The sequence below is a fragment of the Herpailurus yagouaroundi genome, unplaced genomic scaffold (assembly GCF_014898765.1).
Source record: "Herpailurus yagouaroundi ecotype Mexico unplaced genomic scaffold, PumYag 28, whole genome shotgun sequence".
Lineage (NCBI taxonomy): Eukaryota > Metazoa > Chordata > Mammalia > Carnivora > Felidae > Herpailurus > Herpailurus yagouaroundi.
In genome coordinates, this window is record NW_024412376.1 from 163,435,249 (window position 1) to 163,457,462 (window position 22,214).

The 22,214-nt window shown below is 53.4% G+C and overlaps 1 protein-coding gene across 6 annotated transcripts in view; it reads left to right on the forward strand.

Moving 5' to 3' along the window:
- The window catches only part of STK32B (serine/threonine kinase 32B), a 393,226-nt gene extending 372,107 nt beyond the window's left edge, over nucleotides 1-21,119 (forward strand). For 5 of the 6 annotated variants that reach the window (XM_040488131.1, XM_040488149.1, XM_040488158.1 and 2 more), the window contains 3 exons: nucleotides 1,130-1,261; nucleotides 1,976-2,040; nucleotides 19,219-21,119. In XM_040488131.1, the coding sequence (XP_040344065.1) occupies nucleotides 1,130-1,261; nucleotides 1,976-2,040; nucleotides 19,219-19,357 (336 nt within the window). In that variant the 3' untranslated portion in view covers nucleotides 19,358-21,119. Of the gene's footprint in view, nucleotides 1-1,129; nucleotides 1,262-1,975; nucleotides 2,041-4,207; nucleotides 4,874-19,218 lie in introns of those variants that run through there. The other variant, XM_040488140.1, reaches the window with a different exon arrangement.
- Nucleotides 21,120-22,214: the final 1,095 nt, after the last annotated feature.

Below are 22,214 nucleotides of genomic sequence, written 5' to 3' on the forward strand. Positions count from 1 at the left end.
CCCCCCGCCACTTACCTGGAGTGAATCGCAGCCTCCCTGGTCCTGCACTACACAGAGGCCTGTCTACGCTGGCCGCTAATATCATTCTATTACAGTGACTCTGCCGTCCCCCCGAGAGCTTCAGAGGGCAGGGCCCACTTGCCTCGGCTGGCCTCTGCCTGAGACACACTCCAGAGCAATGGGTAGCCCTAGAAGGCACTAGAAGCTCTCAACGTGTCATTGTCTTAAGTGAACAAGTGATCATAATCCTCCAGGACTCAGTGTGCTGTGTGTTCCAGGCACCGGCCTAAAGTTTCGCAAGCATTATCTCATACAGACTCCATAACAGGGGAGTGGTCTTACTAGAAGTATTCTCATGTTGAGGAACTTACCCACGTTTACTCAGTGAGAAATTAACCTCAGGGATCTGTATCCAGAGCCTGCATTAGAATGAATGAATGAAAGAATGAACGAACGAACGGATGGCAGATAAATCAGGCCAGGAAAGACGGGCCTAAAATCCGAGCGGCTTTTTGGGGAGAAGTCCCCGTGCACCTCCAGACTGTGGATGATATAACCACTAGGCTGTATTGCCTGATGGGACTGGCGTCCTGAGCGACAGCCACCAGCTGGATCTTGGGTCCACGGCCCAGAAGTCAGGGGCACAAAACTCCTCCTGACCCAAGTGGGCGGAGCCCCGCCTGGCTCCAGCGGAGGGGCAGGAGGGAGCCAGCTTGGGGAATTGGGCAGATATGGGCCAGAAATAGCATTTTAAAATTAAATTATTAAAAATTATATTTATAGAAGAGGTAGTCCTGACATGAAGATGTGTGTGTGATAAGTGAATAGCATCAGATTGGGAGACTGAACTGGGCCCTGGCAAAACACGAAGCTTCGTGGGAAGGAGGCTGAGGAGGAGTGTGGATGTTAACAGGGCCGGGGGAGGAGACATGGGGATAAATGAACCATGTCTGCCGCGAGAAGGTGTCGCTTCTCTTCCCCAGAAATAAAACGGAAGCAGCACACCCCACAGTGGTAGTTAGCCATTACTTGTTGAATGAACGATCGACTGAATGAATGAATGAATGAACACAATCCAGTGGTGGGTGCAACCAACACAGACCGTGTTTGCTTTTCCGCTTCCTCTCAGAAGGGGAGATTGAATTGTGACCCCACATTTGAACTTGAAGAAATGATCCTTGAATCCAGGCCACTTCACAAAAAGAAGAAGAGGCTGGCAAAGAACAGGTCCAAAGACGGCACAAAGGACAGCTGTCCTCTGGTGAGCGGATCCCCCGGGGGCAGGAATCGCAGGGTCCAGGGAGCCTAAAGGAGGGAGGGGCTGCTGTTTAGCCTAACGGAGGCAACTCACTTCGCCTCTCCAGATGCCCCCACTTGCAGTCACTAAGATGCCTCCGCGATTGGGTGGCTTTTCATAGCACAAAACGGAAAGATCGGGCGCCTGGGTGGCTCAGTCGGTCATGCGTCCAACTTTGGCTCAGGTCTTGACCTCACGGTTGGTGGGTTCGAGCCCCGCGTCGGGCTCTGTGCTCACAGCTCAGCATCTAGGGCACCAGGAATAGCGCCCCTGTGAGCACAGAGCTGTCTGGCATCTGTTGTCAAAGAGGATGGGCACCTTGGCAGGACGTTCTTGAGATTCTCTGCTCCGCCCGCCATCCCACTTCTTCATCAGGTCTCATGAACATTCAAGCGATTAGGAAGCCACTTCGTGATTTTCCACCCATATTCCATTCTAACCTGACTTTCAGGTTGGGTGTAATGGCTGCAGACTTAGGTCGAGACGAACATCCTCATCGACCGGGTTCCCTTCGGCACAGCCGCCCATACGGTCAGGTCCCCTCCAGGCACATCGCTCGTGCCCCGCCCCCGGCATCTGCAGCCCCATTGAGGTCAAGCTCTGGTCATCACGGCCTTTGTCGTGTGGCTCCCTGGATGGTGCCCCGTCATTTACTCTCACCTCTCTGCTCTTTGACAGAACGGACACCTGCAGCAGTGCTTGGAGACCGTGCGGAAGGAATTCATCATATTCAACAGAGAGAAGTAAGTCCCCCTCCGGCAGCTGCTGGGCAGAGCCCTCCCAGATGGCACGAGGGCTCCCCGGAGAACGGTGGTCCCTGGAGCCCAGCGAAGCCAGCCATGGTGCTGGAAGGGAAGCAGCAGGTGGCCCCGAGTTCTAATCCCGCCTCCGCCGTGCGAGCCGGGCGCCAACTTCACCTGTCTGGGCCCCGGGGTCTTCGCGGGAAGGGGGTGGGGGTTAGCATGCTGAGCTGGCACACAGGGAGGCTGGTGCAGAGGGCGCAGGCTCTCCGACGGTTCGGTGCCCGAGCTCTGGATGGAAATCGCCCCGGGCCTGCCACCTCCAGAGTAAACTGAGGCAAGTCTACACCTCACTGAGCCTCATCGTCAGCACTGACAAAATGGAAATCCCTCCTTGCGGTGTGGTTGTTGGCACATTAGAGGAGATTGTGGATACGATGCCTGACAAGGTCGGAGTCCTCATGCAAAGATTACCGTTACCGTTATTTATTATTCAATGGGGTGAGCTGGTGTGGGCCGGACGGGGACTCTGGCATCACGGGCTGGCGGGAGCCGGGACGACACCAGGTTAGGAGGGGCTCGGGTGGGTTCTGAGCTGGCGGCATGACCGGGGCCGGTCAGCAAAGGACGCAGACGGCTCAGGCTCGATCCCAGCAGGATGCTGTCAGGAGCTCATCCAACTGGGACTGATTAAAGCAGGATTTGGGCAGGAGTGGGCTCGTGGGGTGGGGACTGAAGCCCCACACGTGGGACTGGACGCAGACCCGTTCCATGTGACCGACACCGAACGAGGCCTTGGGCTTGCAGAGCCTAAGGGACGCGCTTCCCACGCTCCGGGAGAGCCAGGTGGGGAAGTGCCAGCTTGAGCCCTGGACATCACAGGACGGCGCCACGTTTGCTCCCAGCAGGTGACAGCAGCAGGAATGTGTGCCAGAGGGCAGCCCAGGCAGCGGCTCTCACACCAGGTGCCAGGCTCAGCCGGGCGTCGGGGAAGCTTCCCAAGCTGCCATGCCCCGCTGAGTCCTGAGGCAGGGGGGAGGGGAAGGGCATGGGGCCCCAGGAGTGCGGATGGTACACAGAAAGGCAAAACGAAGGGACACAGCTGGTGAAGAAGTTTGATCTCCCGGGACATCACGGTGTCAGTGGAAGGTGAGGGACTCCGTCCAGGATTGCGTGGGTTCCAGCCGGTGGGCCGCTGGGCAGGGCAGGGCCCCATCCTGCACGGGGCACTGGGACGGGCGAAGGAGCAGCAACCCGACATTTGTCCCGGGCGGCCACAGCTCTCCGACTAGCGGCCAGGTGCCCAGGTCAGCCCAGGCGGGCACACCAGGCCAGAAGAGCAGGCCTCGCCACTGGGGGCCCATGTCTGTCCAGTCCCCCGTTCTGGCCAGCAGGACGCGAAGGGCCTCCGTGACCACAGTCCGTCAGACCTGGGGAAGGTGGCAGCCAACGTGTGGGTGCTTTCCGAGCTCACCACCCTTTCCCTGCGGTCCCGCCGCCTCTGGGGCGCAGGGTCCCTTCCCCGGCCTAGAACTCTGGCCCCAGGAACTTCTGCTCACACCAGCTCGAGCACATTGGACCGGGGCTCCAGGCAGCCTCGTTCTGGACCCTTCCTCCACTCAAGCATGGACTGAGGAGTCCTCAGAGAGCACCCGATGGCAGACGTGAGCCTGTGAAAAGGCTGAGCGGTGACGGACCCGAATAGGCAGCCGTGGCGGCCGCACTGTCCCGTGTGCTGGGAGACGCTTCATCTGGAATCCAAAGAACCCAGATCATTTCCTTTTAAATGAACATGAAAATGAGATACCCCTCCTTGGGTTATTTACGGGTCGCATCTGGCTGCTCTTAGCAGAACCACCACCCTATAGTGGCTTTGACCAGTAAGATGTTCTTTCTCACGGGGAAAAGTGAATTGATGGGGGAAGTCGCCCGGCCATGCAGAAGACCCCTCAGAGATCTGTGGTCATGCATTTAAAGGGAGGCTGGCGCGGCTGACAGGAGTTGGCAAAGCAAAGAGAGAGAACAGAGTCATTTTCCAGACGGGGCGGGGGGTGGGGGGGCGGATGGGCATGTGCAGAAGCAGGAGACAGGAAAGTAGATGGCTGGCCTCAGGGGTGGCTGCATCCCTGCCTCCCTGCTCACCTGGGCTGCCCACCCTCTCCCTCCCCAGGCCCCGAAGGCTCTGCCAGGCTAGCTCCCACCTGCCATGCGCAAGTATCCAGATGAAGGGCCCGGCTGCGTACCCCGGGATGCTGTCTGAGCACCGCGTGGGCTCCTCCGGGTCCAGCCGCATCCCTGCTCCACGATGAACGTGGGAAGGGGACCACGTGGCATCCACCGCCACCCTCTCTGCTGCAGTTTCTCATCTGTACAATGTCTCCATTCGCGAGCACGGTGTGCCCCAAGCCAAGAGTCTTCCTTCTAAACCAAGAGAAAAAAATGGGACCTGTCTGTCGCCCACCCCATTCTGCAACCCCATGTTGAAAGCACCTGCCATGTTGGCACATAGGATCTTCCTATCTGACATCAGCCAGTGGCCAGTGGCCTGACTGGGTAGGGGACCCGGAGATGCTGAGCCAGGCTCCCCGTCACATTCCCTGGGGCCTCACCGACCCCGGCAGCCTCCAGCGGCTAGCGGCTGTCGCTTTCCTTGTCGGCAGACCGGGCCATCCGCTCACAGCACACTGGGCCAGGCTGCTGCTGTGCATTGGGCTGCAAAGGGAATCAGCAGGGAGCGCGTGGTCACATCAGAATCTCCCTGCTGGGGGGGGTCGGTGAAGCATCTGACTTGGGCTCAGGTCCTGATCTCATGGTTTGTGAGTTCGAGCCCTACGTCGGGCTCTGTGCTGACAGCTCAGGGCCTGGAGCCTGCTTCTGTGTCTCCCTCTCTCTCTGCCCCTCCTCTGCTCATGCTCTTTCTCTCAAAAAAAACATTAAAAAAAAATTTTTTTTAAATCCCCCAGCCGGGGGTAGGGGGTATTAGCATGTAGGGTTGCCACACCTGTTATGTGTTGAATTGCACCCCGCAAAAAGATATGTTGGAGTTCTAGCCCCAGTATCCTAGAACGTGGCCTCATTTGGACCTAGGGTTGTTGCAGATGTGGTCAGCTGAGATGAGGTCATGTCAGAGTAAGGGGCCCATCATCCAATAGGACTGGTGTCCTGATAAGACGAGGCACAGACACAGGGAGAAGGGCACAAAGTTCGCCAGCAGCCTCCAGAAGCCAGGGGAGGGGCCTGGACCAGACGCTCCCCACAGACGCTGGCGATGTGTTACAGCTGCCTTAGGGAACGGATACAGTGCCCTCTGAGCCAGAAGCTGAGAGAATAATAGGCCTGGCGATCTGCGTTTTAACATGTTCTTGGTGTCATGCTGATCCGTACTTTGAGAACTTCTGCTAAGAAAGACCAAGCGTGCCCACACTGGGCCTCTTCTGGTTGGTTCTGAGCTGGCCACAAGAATCCCGATCTAAAACTGCAGACCTTCCCAGCCGTCTGTCTCCCTTGCTCTGGGGTTGGTGACCTGCATCTCCGAGCCCTCACGGGCTTAAGGGCGCTCCCGGGGGCCTCACCCCTGCACGGCTGCCTGGACGTGTGCTTCGTCAGCTAGAACGAGCTCTTGAGCAGACAAAAGTTCCCCTCCCCCCATGCGATGAGGAAGCTGTCCTCAGCAGGCAGCACCCGGGGGCATCAGCCAGCTCCTGGAGGAGATTCGCACTCAGTCCTTTAACAGATGTGCCCTAATCTCGGCCTGGACCCTGAAACACCAAAGTGGGTCCAGCGGGCCCTGTGTCCTTGCCTGCTCGTAGCTAGCACAGGCCACCGTGGGGATGCGGAGGACGTGCCCCTGGGCCTGACCTCTCTGGGCCTCAGTTTGTAAAGAGAGGGCAAAATTCAAATTAGCACTGCCTAATATTCTAGAAACACAACTTTATTGCTGAGCTGAGACCTCAACTGGCAAGAGGCCGCCGAGCCAGGTGGAGCATCTGTTTCAGGGACTGGTCCAGGGATGCGAAGGCCTGGGCAGCTGAGGCTCCCATTAGTTTGAGAAATGGCACCGTGGGTCCTGTCCTCCTATTTCTGGCCAGAGATTCGAGCGCAGTCTTTCCAGAAGGTCTTTTCAATAGCATTTGGCGGAGGTTTGCAGAATAAGGAGCCCCTGGTGAGAAAGGAGTTTCAGGAGCTGAATTGCCTATCTATCTGTGTCATCTTGTAAAGAAATCAGCATTTTAAAAATCACATTAAAGCCACGTCTGGAGGCCCTAAAAATGTTGTATTTAAAAGATGTGGGCTACTGCATGTGTGGTACTTGTTAATACTGTTAACGATGGTCAGTGACGTTGCTGTAGGACTTTATGGTTTCAGATCATGTTCCTTTAATCCAGATTTGTCAGCCTCGGCCCTGTCAACGTCTGATGACTACTGACGTCAGTTGTTTGACGTGGGGACTGCCCTGCCAGCTTTCGTGGCCTCTGCCCATTAGACACCAGTAGCACGACCAAAACTGACCCCAGACACGGGCTGATGTTCCCCAGCAGACCAGTTGCCCCCAGTTGGGGGTCACTGCTTACTCCTTACTTGCCACACTTTTCCTGAGGGGCATATTAGCGTTCCCAACGTCTGCAGGTCTGAACTGGGATATGAAGGATTTGAAATCTGATCTTCCAACCCCAGACCCTGGGCTCTTTCTGCTGCGTGTGTGTTCATCCAGCTGTCCGGGAGAGGTTTACTCAGCATCTCCCGGGGGTTGGATACAAGCGGGCATAGCCGGGAGCAAGGCCCTGTTCTCGTGGGGCTCACGCTCAGGTGGATTGAGGACCTGAAGGGAGGGGGTACTTTCCCTAAGCGGCGTCTTTGAGGTGTGCCTCCAGCGCGTCCAGGCGGTGCAGCGGCTCGCGTGTAGCGACACCTTTTTATTGGGCACCTGCGCCATGCGATGCAGTCAGTACATCCATCCTGTGGGCCAGGCGCTTTTACTCCCCCATGTAACAGGGGAAGAGGGGCAGACGAAACGTGAGTTGAGGGCACATGACTAAGAGGGCTGGGGTTCCATGGAGGTAATCGGGCTCCGGGGTCCAAGCACTAAATCGAAATGCAAAACGGTCCATCGCCCTGCACATTTAATGTGGAACAAGGAGTTTCCACTAGCTCTGTAGATGGCGTGTGTTGGTGAATCCGGACACGTTCCAGGTGCAAGATGGTACAAGTTAACGTGACGGCGGTCTGTCCTGCTTCCCCATCCTGAGAAAACACAACAGCGAGCCACTGCAGGCTCGGCTGAGGACGAAGGGGGGAGGCCTGGAACAATGACAGATGAATAATCAGAACATGATTAAAGTTTGGTGGCCTCATCTTCCTCGGGGAGGGGGGGCTCCCTGGAGACCCCAGGCAGTGAGATAGGGACCCTCTATTGCGGCCTGGAACTGCTGGGGGAATGGAGGCTAAGCAGCGTGAAGTTACGATTCACTTCAGGCTTGGGACCTGGATGAACGGGGCAGGCCCTGGTCCTGCTGCCCTCGGGGCTGTGAGCATGGGGGGCAAGTGGGGCGGGGCGGGTCCCGGCCTCTCTGCCCCTCGGCCTCCGCATCAAGGGCTGGCCTTGACTTTACAAGGTCTGTGCCATTTGCAGAGGACTTTGACTCCCCTCTGATCTCTTCCCCATGGGGAAGGCAGGAAAAGGTTATATCTGCATCTCGTGAATTAATCAGTAAAGGAGGAACCTTCACCTTCACCACTGGCATGTCCTCTACCCCCTTTGCTAGGAAGAGGTGAACTTCAAGGACCCCGCCTTCCAAAGTCAAGGCCAGTGCATTTTGGTTCTCTCTAGTCTTCGGTCCAGTCTGTGTGGCCCCGACGTCATTTATAGGTGAGCACAGCCAGGACAGGGAGCCAACAAAGAGCTGAGAGCACCTCCTTTCTAAACCATGGGGTGGCGGGAGCACCCGCAGCCCTCTGCTCATTCCGTTCTCATCACGGCTCCATTCATAGGATTTTTTTTCATACCATTTCACAGTCAGAGAAACCGATAAAAGCCTAACTCTGACTGTCGTGGCATCTCTGAATCTCAGAAGAGTCTTGAGGCTTTACTGCCCACTGAGGCAGAGAAGAAGAGCACAGACGACTGTGGTGGGTGAGGCCAGGCTTTCCGGGATCGCTGCTCCGTGAAACAAGGTGGCGCCTTTCCAAAGCCCAGGAAGACGGTCAGGGAAGATCAGCTCAGCGACCTGGAACAGCGGGAGGAATTTCAGCCACAATTGAAGGGGGCCCGGCAGGTGCTTGGATTGCAGAATCCTGATAGTTGCATGAAAACTCTGGATCAGGAAGTCACACGGGAGGCGGGGCCCTGTGCCAAATCCTTTAAGAGGAACTGAAGCCTGGTTTAAAAAGGGCTACTGATCCTGACACATTCACCCCCCAGTGAAAGACCCCAGAAAATACAGCATGGCAGGTTTCCAGTGGGCCAAGAGGCAACACACGGTCCCTCACAAATAGCTGAATCCATACAGCCCTGTTTCTCTTAGAAGCACATGCTGTCACTGGTCTCCTCAGACTTCGATTATTTAAAGTCCCATCTTCTTTCACCTGCAATTAGTTCTCCAGAGTAAAATATGCCCATTTTGTATGGGAATATTTATAGGCCTTATTAAGTCCTTTGTGAAAGGAGGCTGTGTATGAATTTGAAAATTAGAAACAGGGATCTAATGGTCTGTTTTGAAGTAACTGTTGTTGTTTTAATCCTGGTCTAATTTTCTCTCTGTGCCATCTAAGAATCTCATTGCCAGCCGATTAAATGAAAGAATACTATCGCTTTGTGAATATATTGAAAACCTGTTATATGCCATGTGCTGGGCTTGGTACAGTTACATTTCATCTGAAATAAATCCTCACCATAACCTTGATTTGTAAATGTTGACATCTAGAGAGAAGGAGTCAGGTGCCTGAAGTCAGCAGTCAGTGTTTTTGCAGAGTTGGGATCCCACATAGTCCGGGGTTTCTCAAGCTCGTATTCTTTCCACTGACTCTTACCTTTAACTGTTTTAAATGTCAGAACTTTAATTAAAATATCCAAGGGAAGCAAACAAATGGTGTCACTCAGAATGTATGTAAAAAACAGAATACAATGGAGGAGGGCACCTGTTGGAATGAGCACTGGGTATTGTACGGAAACCAATTTGACAATAAATTGCATATTCAGAAAAATAATAAATAAATAAATAAATAAATAAATAAATAAATAAATGAAAACAGAATACAAACAGTAAGATGGTCTGAAATAAGTGCTTAGAGGCAACTGGCAACTTCTCTGCGGGTCCTTAATGTTAATGCCCTCCGCTTTCTCTAGCTCTGGGCCGCCCCCAGAATCCTTATGAAAAATCCTCATGTTTTCCGCCTGAAATGGCTCTTTTGTTGGTTGCCTTGTGTCCCCCAAAGGGATATGATGAACTCCTGACCGCCCCCCACCCAGTACTGTATTTGGAAATAGGGTCTTTGCAGAAGTAAGCAAGTTAAGATGATGTCAGACTGGACTAGGTATATCCAATGACAGGTCTCTCTAAGGAGAGGGACATTTGAAGACAGAAGTGGCCACAATCTGAGGGATGCCAGGGATCGCTGGCAAACACTGGAAGCCCGAAGACACAAGGAAGGATTTACCCCAGGCCCCTGCGGACACCTCGGTGTTAGACGTCTGGTCTCCGAAACTTTGAGGGAATATATTTCACGCAGTTGCTGGTACATCACCAGGGAGCCGTGAGGAGCATACACGCCTTCCAGGGACCAGTGAAGGCTCCGTGCTCGGCAGTCATTAACCCTTGATTCCTCCCAAATTTAAAAAAAAAAAATTTTTTTTCAACGTTTATTTATTTTTGGGACAGAGACAGAGCATGCACGGGGGAGGGGCAGAAAAAGAGAGGGAGACACAGAATCAGAAACAGGCTCCAGGCTCTGAGCCATCAACCCAGAGCCTGACGCGGGGCTCGAACTCCTGGACCGCGAAATCGTGACCTGGTTGAAGTCGGACGCTTAACCGACTGCGCCACCCAGGCGCCCCGATTCCTCCCAAATTTTAACCAAAATGTTAAGCGTGCCTATTAGTCTCAGAAAAGTTATTTTACAAAGAGTGCAAACTAAAAATTGTAGTGACTTCTGAAGTATGGACGTTTGACATGTAAATGAATTAGTGATATTTTAATACATTTAATAACCATACACTTATGTGCCATTGCTTCCCCTGGAAGACTTGTGGCCCTGGGAGGTCACAAAGACAGACACCAGCATAAATGGTGAATTCTCTTGAGGCCCTCGTGGCTGCTAGGGTTGGAGATAAAAAAGCAAATGGCTTAGGTGAAATGGGACTCTCGCTCGTTCCTCCTTCCAGGGAGTCCTGCTCCTCTGTACATTGAGGTCGTTTTGTTTTACGGTAAACCCGTTCTTTCCACACAGTGGAAGACACAGTGCGGAGACCTCGAGCCTCCCACCTCTACCACCAGACCCAGGAAAGCAGACAAAAGAGGAAGCTGAAGGAAAGTCACCAAGGAGAAAGCTTGCTGGATCTCAAATGCAAGAATCCCAGGACATGGCTCTGATTGGCCCCACTTGGGTCAGGTGACATTCCCTGGACCAATCAAGTCTGGCCACTGGAGGAGGATTCTGATTGGCACCGCTTGCATCAAGTGCCTGCCCTTACCCATCAATAGCTAAGAGGAGGAAGGTAAGGTCTATAAAAAGGCGTCAGCTCCTGTCTCGGCCGAGTTGTGCAAAGGCAAAACAAAGGCAGTGCTCTCCACTTGGAAAATGGATTGATAGGGTGGAGTTAACTGAGGCCGGCAGAGGAGAGAAGGAGTGGCACGTGTTGAGGGCTAGGGCAGATTAACAAAGAAAGGGCAGGTGATCCCCCTTGACTTCCCATCTGACCTCCTCTTCCTCTGGGAAGGTGGAAACATGGCGACCGTGCATGGATGGGGGTGGGGAGGATAAGCGGACAGACGGGGCTGATGGCCCAGGCACGGAGGTGAGCGGCCCCAAAGTGTACCTCTCCCTCGGGCCCCTCAACTGTCAAAGAGTTCATTCCTGTCTGGAGCCACAGGGTTTCCAACCATGGCAACTCTGCAACCCAGAACCAGACTGAGGCCATTATTCACCAACAGACCGGTGGCTGGACCTCCAGATCCCCTCTCTGAGCCTACACCGCATCTCGGCGGCTCATAACGAGGGTTTGTTTCTTACCTGCACCGAATGTCTATGGCAGGTCGGGGCGGGGGGCGGGGGCGCTCCTCCCACAGCGCCATCATCCTCCTCACCCAGGACCCAGCCAGCAGCAGCATCGCTGGAGCATCACAGTGACAGAGGAAAGAGACTCTGAGAGGGTCTGGCAACAGCACTGCTCCAGTCTGTTGGTCGCACTTTCTACTCACACTCATTGGCCAGAATGAGTCACACAGCCCGCCCAGCCCCGGGAGCCCCGAAGCGAGATCCTGCCAGGCGCCTGGAAGCGGGCAGATCAGAACGTTTGGTGACTGTCCATCCACTAGGCTGCTGGCTCAGGCCTTTCTTGTGCACCCAAGCCAGTGGGGACCCGGGAAGTCTCTCCCGTCAGCCTGCTCAGACACAAAAGATCAACCTCACCTCTAGACCCAGAGAGGAATCTGCTCGGGCAGGAAGAAGCACGGAGCTGGGAAGGCGGGAAGAGCGGGGTCCTTCACTGGAGTCTGGGCTCAGGTCTGAAAAGCGTGTGACCTACCACCAGCTGCTATATCTTGACGGCCCTTTCTCCTCACCGGGGGTGCTGTTGGTTCTTCTCCAGAAGGTGGATGCAGGCACTGAATGAGGAGGTGTCGAATGAGAACGCACACCCGATACATCTCAATCCCCATCACCCCCACGGGATGGCTGTCCCTGCTGTTTGCCCCAAGCCGATCTGCTTGCAAAGGGGTGGAGAGAGGGGGAGGATAGTAAGACAATCCGCTCCACTTTGCTATCTCACACCCTTGGTGCACACCCTACGTTTGCTTCAGGCAGCGGCAGAGAAAACAGAATTGTAACGCTTCTGGCCAAAGGCTGTTATTGAATGTGTGAGATAAGAATTGCAGAGAAGGCTGTCTTCCCAGGAAGTGATGAGGTTTCAAAGTAGAACAGCCAGTTACGCTGAGTTTTTACCGAAGGAAGACACACCTTACAGAGACCGGAAAGCTGTTTTTTCAGCCCGAATCCCAGAGGAAATACTCCCAGGAGACTTATTTGAAAAGGCCCCTCTGTATGTCCCACCGCGCACACAGTGCGGCGGATTGGGGCTACACGGAAGCCACCGCGTTTCCACCTGGACACTGAAAGAAGGGGGAAGAGGGGACACGGCCACCTCAGCTGGAACAGTGACCTTCCAGTGTTCCCAGCTGCTTAAGGAGACGGTGCAGGGAGCCCCTGGGGAACAGATACCCCAGCTTGACTCCCCCTGCTCCTGATCTCTGCAGCCCCCTACCCCTTGGCTAAGCTCGCTGAAGCCAAGGGCGTGGGAGCCTTCGATATGCACCACCCCCACCAGATTCCTAGGCTGCAGATTCCCAGGCTCCCAGCTGGGTTGAGTGGATCTGGGGGGACAACGGGAGATGGTCAGCCCCGGGGGCTCCTAAGAATTGAAGACAGAGAAGAATTCCAGAGAGCGCACCAACGGCCAAAGGAGAGCAGCTGGCATACAGCAGATTTGTCTCGGTTCTAGGTGGGAGAAGGTTCTAAGGGTCTGAGCTATTTCCCCGTGCGGGAAATCTCGGGCAGGGCGAGCAGCAGGGTCCTGCCCAGAGTGGACTCTGCCAGGGATGCCAGAGAAGGGATTCTTGCAGAGTACACGCCAGTGACTATTTATCTTCCTTTCCACATCCACCTCCCAACCCCACCCGATAACCTTTGTTCCGTTTGGCATGGGCTCTTCCAGAACTTCCCTGGAACTTCAACTCTGGTTTTCAGGAACCACAGAGAGGCAATATACATAACAGCTAAGAGCACAGGTCCTGGAGTCAGACTCACCGGGTCTGAATACTGATCCCTGCTAGCCTTGTGACCTTGGGCCTCATGCCAGGGCGCCAGTGTCCTCATTTGAAAAATGGGATGTAAATGCCAGCTTCCTAGGGTGGTTGTTGGGACGAGTTCACACGTGTTAAGTACTTAACGGCCTCTGCTACGTAATCCGTGCACGCCACACCAGTGCTGGCTAATGTAATTCATTATATACAGAATTATCAGCCCATGTCCATTAGGTGCTGGGTCAAACATGATTTTGCCATAATTTTTAATTCACACACACACACAAATAACAACCTGTCCCAACTCCCTCAGCTACAAGAAAAAAGAGCTTCATGCATGTTAACTCAGGTGAACTGTTGCCCACAAGGGCTGAGACTCACCAGTTCTGCAAATGACAATCCAATTTGTGTCCCGTGAGGACACTTGTTGTTTCATTTAATTACAATTGGCCTTCTTTCCCCCTTGTTGACGGTGACACAGAGCCTGCCAACCTCTGGGCAAGCACCCTGCTAATGAAGGGTGGCCATTTATTCCTTTGTTTGGCCCACCCATCCTTCCGGCACGTTGACCGTGTGCCGGGTATTGTGTAGACACAGACAGCCGTTTCCAGTGGATGAGAGACAACATAACAAGGCAGAAGACTTGGTTCCGGTCTCTGGTTCCACACCCTGGTCTTCCCTGGTTTGTAGACCCCTCTGTACCCCGCCGTGACTCCTGGGCCTGGATTCTGTCCTACTCAGCCCGTTGTCCTGTTTCAGCCACTTTCTGGGTCCTGACGCTCAGCCATTCCGTGTGTACCCCATCCCAGTACCCTCCACTCCTCCAGTTCTTCCGCCCTGACCCCCTCCCCACCCAGGACGTGGCCTACAGAACCATCTCTGGGGGCCTCCATGCTTGGAGACTTCCATCAGAACTATGACAGGCAGTTAACTTTTACTTCCTGATCCTCAGTTTCCCGATCTGCAAAATGAGAGTATCTCCACAATACGATCATCATCATCATCATCGCAAAAATAGCTGCCCTTTAGGGGCGCCTGGGTGGCTCAGTCGGTTAAGCATCTGACTTCTGCCCAGGTCATGATCTCGTGACTCGTGAGTTCGAGCCCCACGTCAGGCTCTGTGCTGGCAACTCGGAGCCTGGAGCCTACTTTGGATTCTGTCTCCCTTTCTCTCTGTCCCTCCGCTGCTTGTGCTCTCTCTCTCTCTCTCTCTCTCTCTCTCTCTCTCTGTCAAATGTGAATAAACATTAAAATTTGTTTTTAAATAGCTGCCCTTTATAAAGTAGCTGCTATGGGACAGACGGATGACACACAGTGGTTCATCTTCTCCTGTCCCTGTGCTGCAGATGAAGAGAGAGAGAGACTTGAAGAAGTTGCAAGTCCCCGGCCACTCGGCCAGTGATGGCGAAGCTTGGCCTCTGATCTAATTCTGCCGAGACTCCTAAGCCTGCACTCTCCCGATACACCCCTTTGCCTCTCCATCCACCTTTCTACACAATCCAGGAAACATACACAGGGAGAACCAGTGGGATGATATCAATAGGTGTGAAAACGCTTTAAAATGGTTTTCTTTCTCGAAGCTGATGGCACAAACGAAAACCCGGCTCTCATGTCAGAGGCAGGGCCTTACCTGCGGAAAGCCCGTACTGGATGGATGTTGGGTATTAAGCCGACTGCATCCAGCCTGTGTGATATAGCTTGATTTTAAATTACTTTGATTGCTAATCATTTTATTTTACTCTTCTCAGATGCTTTGCCTTTGAAAAATGCCTCCAGCCCGATTTATTACGAATTTTAATGGGTGTCCTCCTTTCCTTGGGCAAGGTTTGCTATCCTAGAGTGCTTCCTTCTAGCATCTAATGGTGGAGTTCGGGGGGGGGGGGGGGGTTGGGGGAACTTGTGTCTGTCACTCAGAATTCTGGCCACAAAGCTGACAATTAATTTGATAAGTTGGCTGAGAAAATTAAATGTTCCTGCCATTGCAGGGATAACCAGCCAATTTGCATCAGCAGACTTGAGCTCTGCCTAGTAGGATATGTAAAAGCCTTTTTCATTTCTTCCCGTTACAGATAAAACCGGGCTGTGGGCTAGTCATAGAAGTGAGCTCTCAGGGCCACAACCATATGGTTTCGTATCTCTTTCTCGGTTCACGGATTCCTATTTCAGCAACACAAGCCATTCTAATTCCTTCAGAGCGTGGAAAAATCATTCCACGCTCTCTTCCCTCCAGGTCCAGATTGGACGGCATAGGAGTCAACGGAAAGAGCATGGGTCTTGAAGAACGATAGCCCTGGGAGTCCAGCCTCCCAAAGTCACGTAGCTCGTAAGTGGCAGCCCCAGGGATGGAGGCTGGCTCTAAGCCCAGACCCTTGGTGCTATGCTGTGGCACTTCCTTCCAGCAGAGACTTCATCACAGTGAATGTTCGCTGTTTTCTCTCTGCCCTGCTCCACAGCCCCTTCAACTGTGAGCCACAGACAGTGCTAGTGGAAGGGTAGGGGGATGCACGGGTTGGTGGTGGATGGGTAGGTGGAAGTGTATTGAGCAGATGGGTGGGTGGCAATGATGAATGGAAATATGGGAGTGGATGGATGAATGGATAGGCAGAAGGGTGATGGGTGGATGGATAGTAGATGAATAGGAGATAGATGGGAGGGGGGTGGATGGGGAAATGGGGGTAAATCAGGAGATCAACAGATCAGTGTATAGTGAATGGATGAAATGGATGGATGACTAGGTAGATAATTAGGTGGATGGGGGGGATGATCAATGGATGAGGCAGATGGATGGGTGTTGGGTGTGTATATGGGAGGTGGGTGGCTGGGTGGTAAATCGGTAAGGGTGTGAGGGGTGAACAGGTGAGGAGGGATGAATAGGTGGGGTTGGGGGTGGGACAGATGGGTGGACATAATGGAAGTGGATGGATGGATGGATGGATGGGGGATGGGTGGATGGATGAACAGATGGAAGGGTGGATGGATGGATTGGTAGATGAATGGATGGATGGATGGATGGATGGGTAGATGGATGGATGGGGGATGGATGGATGGATGGATGAACAGATGGAAGGGTGGATGGATGGAAGGGTGGATAGATGGATGGACGGATGGGGTAGGTGAATAGGCAGATGAGTAAATAAGTGGATGAATATATGGATCGGTGGGTGGAAAATGGATGGATTTTCCTGGGTGCGTAGAGAATGGATGACGAATGTTGGTAGGTGAGGGGCATTGCAGATGTAGTTGGAAGAATGCAGGCTTTGGTGTCTCCCGGAACTCGAGTAGAATCCCAGCTCCACAGGCTCTAGGTGGATGGGGGGATGCCCAGAGAAGGGTCCCTCTTCCTTGATTCGGCCACCTTGGTTCACAATGAATCTGATGGTAGGTTGCCAGGGGCACGCATGACCCGTACTTCATTCAGTTAGTGCTGTAGGGTCCGGTACTCACGGTCACAGTATTTGATGTATGACGCTCCACAGAAGAAGGCGGACTTGAAGCTGCTGGTTCTACTCGTGAAACAACTCTGGCCAAAAGAAGAGGCCAGAGTGCCTAAACCATCAGCTCCAGAGAGGATGCTGGTCCACACAGCAGTGTTCTGTTTGTTTTATTTCTGTGCCTTACCTCACTCCTGTCCCTTCATTTCAGAACCCCTGCCTCCCTCCCGCTACCCCCATTCCATACAAATCCTTAAAGCCCAGCTCAAATGCTGCCTCCTCCAGGAAACCTTCCCTGCCCCAACAAGATTTCCAAATCCACCTCTCCCTCATCTGCTCCATTCTTTATTATGCAACTTTTGAAGCTATATTTTGTGTTATAATTAGAGGACAGGGGTGTAGAGACAGCAATGCTACCTCTGCTGTGTTTGAACATTTAACAGAAAGTGGTAATGGGATTCGTGTTTATCTTGTGATACACCCAGAGAATGACATGGTATTATAGTTATGAACCAAAGAGGAACGTCCTGCTTTGGAAGTGCAGGCATCTGCCATTTAGGTTCTTAGCCATTTGAGTTTTTGACTTTTCCCTAGTTTTTATCTGATTTTCTTTCCAGGAGTGCCTGAGAGAGTCTCTTAAAACAGAGGAGAGGAAAGAGGAGGGACAGGGGAGGAAGGTTCCCGGGAAGTTCCCAGCCCTGCCCAGGAAGGCTGACCACCCCCTCTCCTTATCCTAGAAAGACTCTCCCTCCAGACCCCAGGCCGCCCTCTGGGTGCTGACACCTCCTTCAATAGGATGATGACTGCGAGCCCTAACCATCTTTCCCAGGTGTGCTAGCTGGACAGCTGTGAGCCACAGGGGCACAGGGACCGCACACCTGCTCCTCGGCCCTGCGGGTGGCCCAAGGATAGGAGGCAGTGGCCACCAAGTTTCCCGTCTTAAAAATACTGTGTTGTTGCTGGTACTTCAGCATTACCTGAAGAGCTCACTCCAGCCCTCACATTGTTGCAGACACTAGAAGACCCCACCAAGCGTGCACACGCACTCACACACACACATACACACACACACACACACACACACACACACACACACTGTGACCTGTCAAGGCCATGACTGTGTTGTAGTCACGTGCATGTTTGCCGAGTGAAGTGGCTGTCGTTTACATCTTTCATAGGTCCACACTCTGCTGGACAGAAGCTACTAATGTTAAAAAGTAAATTCAGTCTGAAACCTGCGTCCTTCAGAACAAGGAGAATTGTGGCAATATGGGGCACCTGGGGGGCTCAGTCAGTTAAGTGTCCGACTTCAGCTCAGGTCATGAACTCGCAGTTCGGGAGTCCGAGCCCCACATCGGGCTCTGTGCTGACAGCTCAGAGCCTGGAGCGTGCTTCGGATTCTGTGTGTGTCTCTCTCTCTGCCCCTCCCCCACTCACACTCTGTCTCTGTCTCTCTCTCTCTCTCTCAAAAATAAATAAACATTTTTTAAAAATCTAGGGGTACCAGTGTGGCTCAGTCGGTTGAGCGACTGACTTTGGCTCAGGTCATGAACTCGTGGTTCACGAGTTCGAGCCCCGCATCGGGCTCTGTGCCGACAGCTCGGAGCCTGGAGCCTGCTTCGGATTCTGTGTCTCCCTCTTTCTCTGCCCCTCCCCTGCTTGCACTCTGTCTCTCTCACTCTCAAAAAAAAAAAAAAAAAAAAAAAAAAAAAAAAAAAAAAAAAATTAAAAAAATATTTTTTAAATAAAAATTTTAAAAACTTTAAAGAGAGAATTGTGGCAATATTATGATTTCCAGCCCCATAGTGGATATTTCACACACATGCTGATTCCCTTAGCCTCCTGCCAAGTGACTGGGATAATCCCAGGTTTACAGAGGGAAACCGAGGCCCAGAAGAAGACAGCAGCTTGACCCACGGTGCCCGACTAGCAAGTGCTGAGAGCTGTGTTCTTCCTGGTCTCAGACTTCTCCCTCCCTCCCTCCCTCCCTGAAGGTCCCCATTTTATTTTTTGCCTGCACCATGCACGCGGTGACAGTTCTAGGATCATGCGTGAACGTGAACTTGCAGGTCACAAAGAGAAGGATGTTGACGTCTTAGATGCTGTGGGGGGCGACCAGGTGGCCAGCTGTGAAGAAATGCAGGGCTGAGACTCACGCCCCCTTAACAGTTTGTCGTGGGCCATTTTGTAAGGCCGGGTGCTCATCTGTTTGGATATGTATTTGGGGTATAAGTTGATTAGTGGCCATTGCCCGTTTAGATGGTAAACTCCGTGAGGACAGACAAGAGGACTACTTTGCTGGCCAGGGTCTCCCCTGCTCCCCTGCATGGTGGCTGGTACATCGGTGGGCATTCGATCACAGCGTGAATGAATGATGCGCGGGGGCTCATCACCAACACCGACGGTGTGAGCTTTGCAAATCGCATCCATGATCTCCCGCAGACTTCGCAGGGAGTCCTAAGGAAGGAATCATCATCCCCATTTTCCGGAGATGGGGTAACCGAGGCTCTGTGTGTTAAGTATCTCACCGGAGTGCACCCGACCCAGGCTTCGATCCCAGGCCCGCCTGGGCTCCAGGGCGCCACACTCTGGGCCCGTAGCAGCCGTGCCTCCCAAGCCAGGGGACGGCGTGGGCGAGGGCTTCCCAGTTGCCCTGTTTGTCCAAACGCGTCTCCCGGACCTCCCGCCACCCTCCGTTCTATGCCACCCACTCAGGTCTGTGCTGTGTTTATTTGCAGGCTGAGGAGGCAGCAGGGGCAGACCAGCCAGCTCTTGGACACAGAGGGCCGAGCTGGGAGCCAGACCCAGGGCAAGCTCCAGGACGGCTGCAACAACAACATCCTGGGCCACGCCTGCTCCCGGGGCTGCAGCAGCTAAGCCACCGCCTGCGGCCGCCTGACGGGACTGTGCGCATTCCCGTCCTGCCCACCGGAAGCCCCTCTCTGTGCCACGATGGTCCCTATCTCACTCCTGGTAACACCAGATGCAGAGACAACCCTGGGCTTGGAGCTGGGAAGCCCGGGTTCTGGTCGCAGCTGCCTGACGGATTCTCTGCGTGACTTCGGACAACCTTGCCCTTCCTGTGCCTCAGTTTTCTGCATCTGCCAAAGGGGTTAAAACAGCTGTCTGTCCCACTTCTACAAGGTTATTGGGAGAAACCAAATAGGTAGGAGACATGCAAAATCTGTGACATTTATGAAATTGTTTACACAGGCAAAATAGAACCTTGATATTTGAAGTCCACTCCCATCCCGCAAGGCAACTAGGCACCCCCTCCATTCCCACGATTCCCACATCCTGGAGCAAAACCGGAAGTGTCTTCATTTGCCGCCTCTGGGAGGCCAGTCTTTCTGACCCTCTAAGGTGGCGTGGCCGCGCACCAGCCTGGTCCCCTAGGTCCTGATGCTACAGGTGCATGTCTGCCCTTCTTCACAGAAGACCGCCTCCCACCTGTAATCCCAGCAGCCGCCCCCCCCCACACCCCGCACTGGCGTGGCAGGTGGATGCCCTTCAGAAGGTCAAGTCACTGACCACCATTTTGAGAGTTCCTCCCAAACCCAGTCCCACCGCCAAATTGTGAGTCCCCGTCCCCTTTCTGGGCGTCTTTCCTGTGAAGGGTGGGAAGTGGCCTCCTCAGCATTGTCCTAAAGAGGGTCCCCAAGTGCCACGGATGAGGTGGCTCTGTATTGAGGAACAAAGAAGCGTGGGTCACCAAGAAGTTGAGTCTTGGTGGACAGTGGAGTCGCACAAGGAACAAACGGCGGTGGGACCTGTGCGGGCAGCGCTCTGCCCTCTGGATGGGGAGACGCCATAGCGCCGGGGACTGAGCTTCGGTGTGGCGTCAGGCTCGTGCTCGGAACCCAGCCCTGCTGTTTACCAACCGGAAGACCTTAGGCAAACGGCATAATCGATTCGGTGTCGTTTCCTTGTTTCAGAGCGGCGGTGATGAAGCCAGCCTTGCAGGGTGGTTACGGGAGTCGGTGGCATTCTGCGTGTCCCGTGCCCAGCACAGGGCACCCACTGCATGGTAGGCACTTTGTGCCCGCGTCACCGTCATCGTTTGCAGAGACTTCCCTACGTCACTCGTTTGGCAGGTCACTTTCCGCAGAAACGAGTCCGGTGGTTTGGCTTCCTTGAGCTTTTCTTCCTGGAGTCTTGGAACTCCGTCCATCCCTGTCGACGCTCCGCTGTGGTTTTAGTTTTCCTTCCAACTTCCGGTTTTTACTTTTTACATCATCAGTCCACCCTCGGGGCCGTCCGTGCCATCTCTCCGAAATCTTAAGAGACGTTTTAACGGAGGGTGTGGTTTTCTGTCTTTAACCTTCAAAAAGGAGACGCTCCTAAGAGTCCTCCTTTCAGCCAAGCCTACTCCTCGATTCCGTTGCCCACGTCAGTCTGCTTGTCTTGCGCACTCGTCGTTCTCCGTCCCCCACCGGCACTGTCCTGTTCCCTCCAGGCAATCGCAGGGCTGCTTCTCTCCTCACTGTGACCCGGGCAGCACTTAGGATTTCTTGCTGGGCTGAGTTCATGAATTAGGGGGCAGGAGCTAGAAGTAAGCCCAAGAGACACCAGATTTCCTGGCTGTGTTTAAGTTGATGTTGTTTCTTGTTCAGAATAAACTATTTCTTGGGCATTCCTTCTTGCGACATTGTTCTTGTTCGGGGTTGGGTGGGGAGGGGCCGTGTTCCTCTTAGAGCCAAAAGGCTCTAGTTGAATTGGAAACAGAGACAGGAGGGGGAAGGACACCAAGTTGGTAATGTGTTTACTTGACTCCCAATAAAATCAAACTCGATCCCAATTTGTATTATTATCGTTATTACTCTCATCATCACCATCATTATTTTACACTATAAAGGTGCAATCCGTTTATTAGAGAAAAAATACAGAAAGTTTTCCACCTAGAGCAAAAAAACTCTTAAAATTTCAAATTACACAGCTCAAACCTCTATACAGCACATGTGCGGGTGCTGATAAACCATGTGCTCTAAAGCACAGACTTCTGGATTTCCCGCCTCCCTGCTTTTGCCCACCCTGTTGTCCCTGCCTGGGATGCCTTTCAACTCCCACACCCGCACATCAAAATACATGCCTCTCCGGGGTCAATTCCACCCCTTCCACGATGGCTTCTGGTCTCCTGACCACACTGACTAACCCGAGCCAGACGTGACCTTTTCCACATGCTTGCTCACGCACTTTCACTTTCCCTTGGCTCTGACGGCCATTAATTGCACAGTAAGGCGACTTTTGCCCATGGCTCATCCTCCTTCAAGCCGAGACAGGCCAAGACCTATTCATGGCTGTGTCTGTGTCTCAGCCTCCATATTCCAGGCCCAACTCTGCTGGCTCATAAGAGGTAATCAGTAATTTTGGAATGAATGAGATGAGAGCAAGCCCAACGCTAAGTGGGGTGGGGTGGGTGAGGCTTGCTTTGGGCATCCTCCTGCCTGCCGTCTGGCCCCACTGTACTTCCTGGGTATTTTTCTCTCCACCCTCCAGTGCACTCCCAGGGGCTGCCCTTCTCCACCCTCCACCCAGTGGAGTATGCAGTCCCTACCCGCCCCCTCAGAGCCATCTCCCCTGAGTTCCAAGTTCCAAAAGACTTTTCCCTTCTCCCTCATGCAAACACCCATTCCCAAGGAGTAGCCCAGCCCAATACTGCTGAGCAAGCAATCTGATCAGAGAAATTTGCACCGAAGCAAGAATTTGCAGGAGGATCGTGATTTGCAATCTGGGC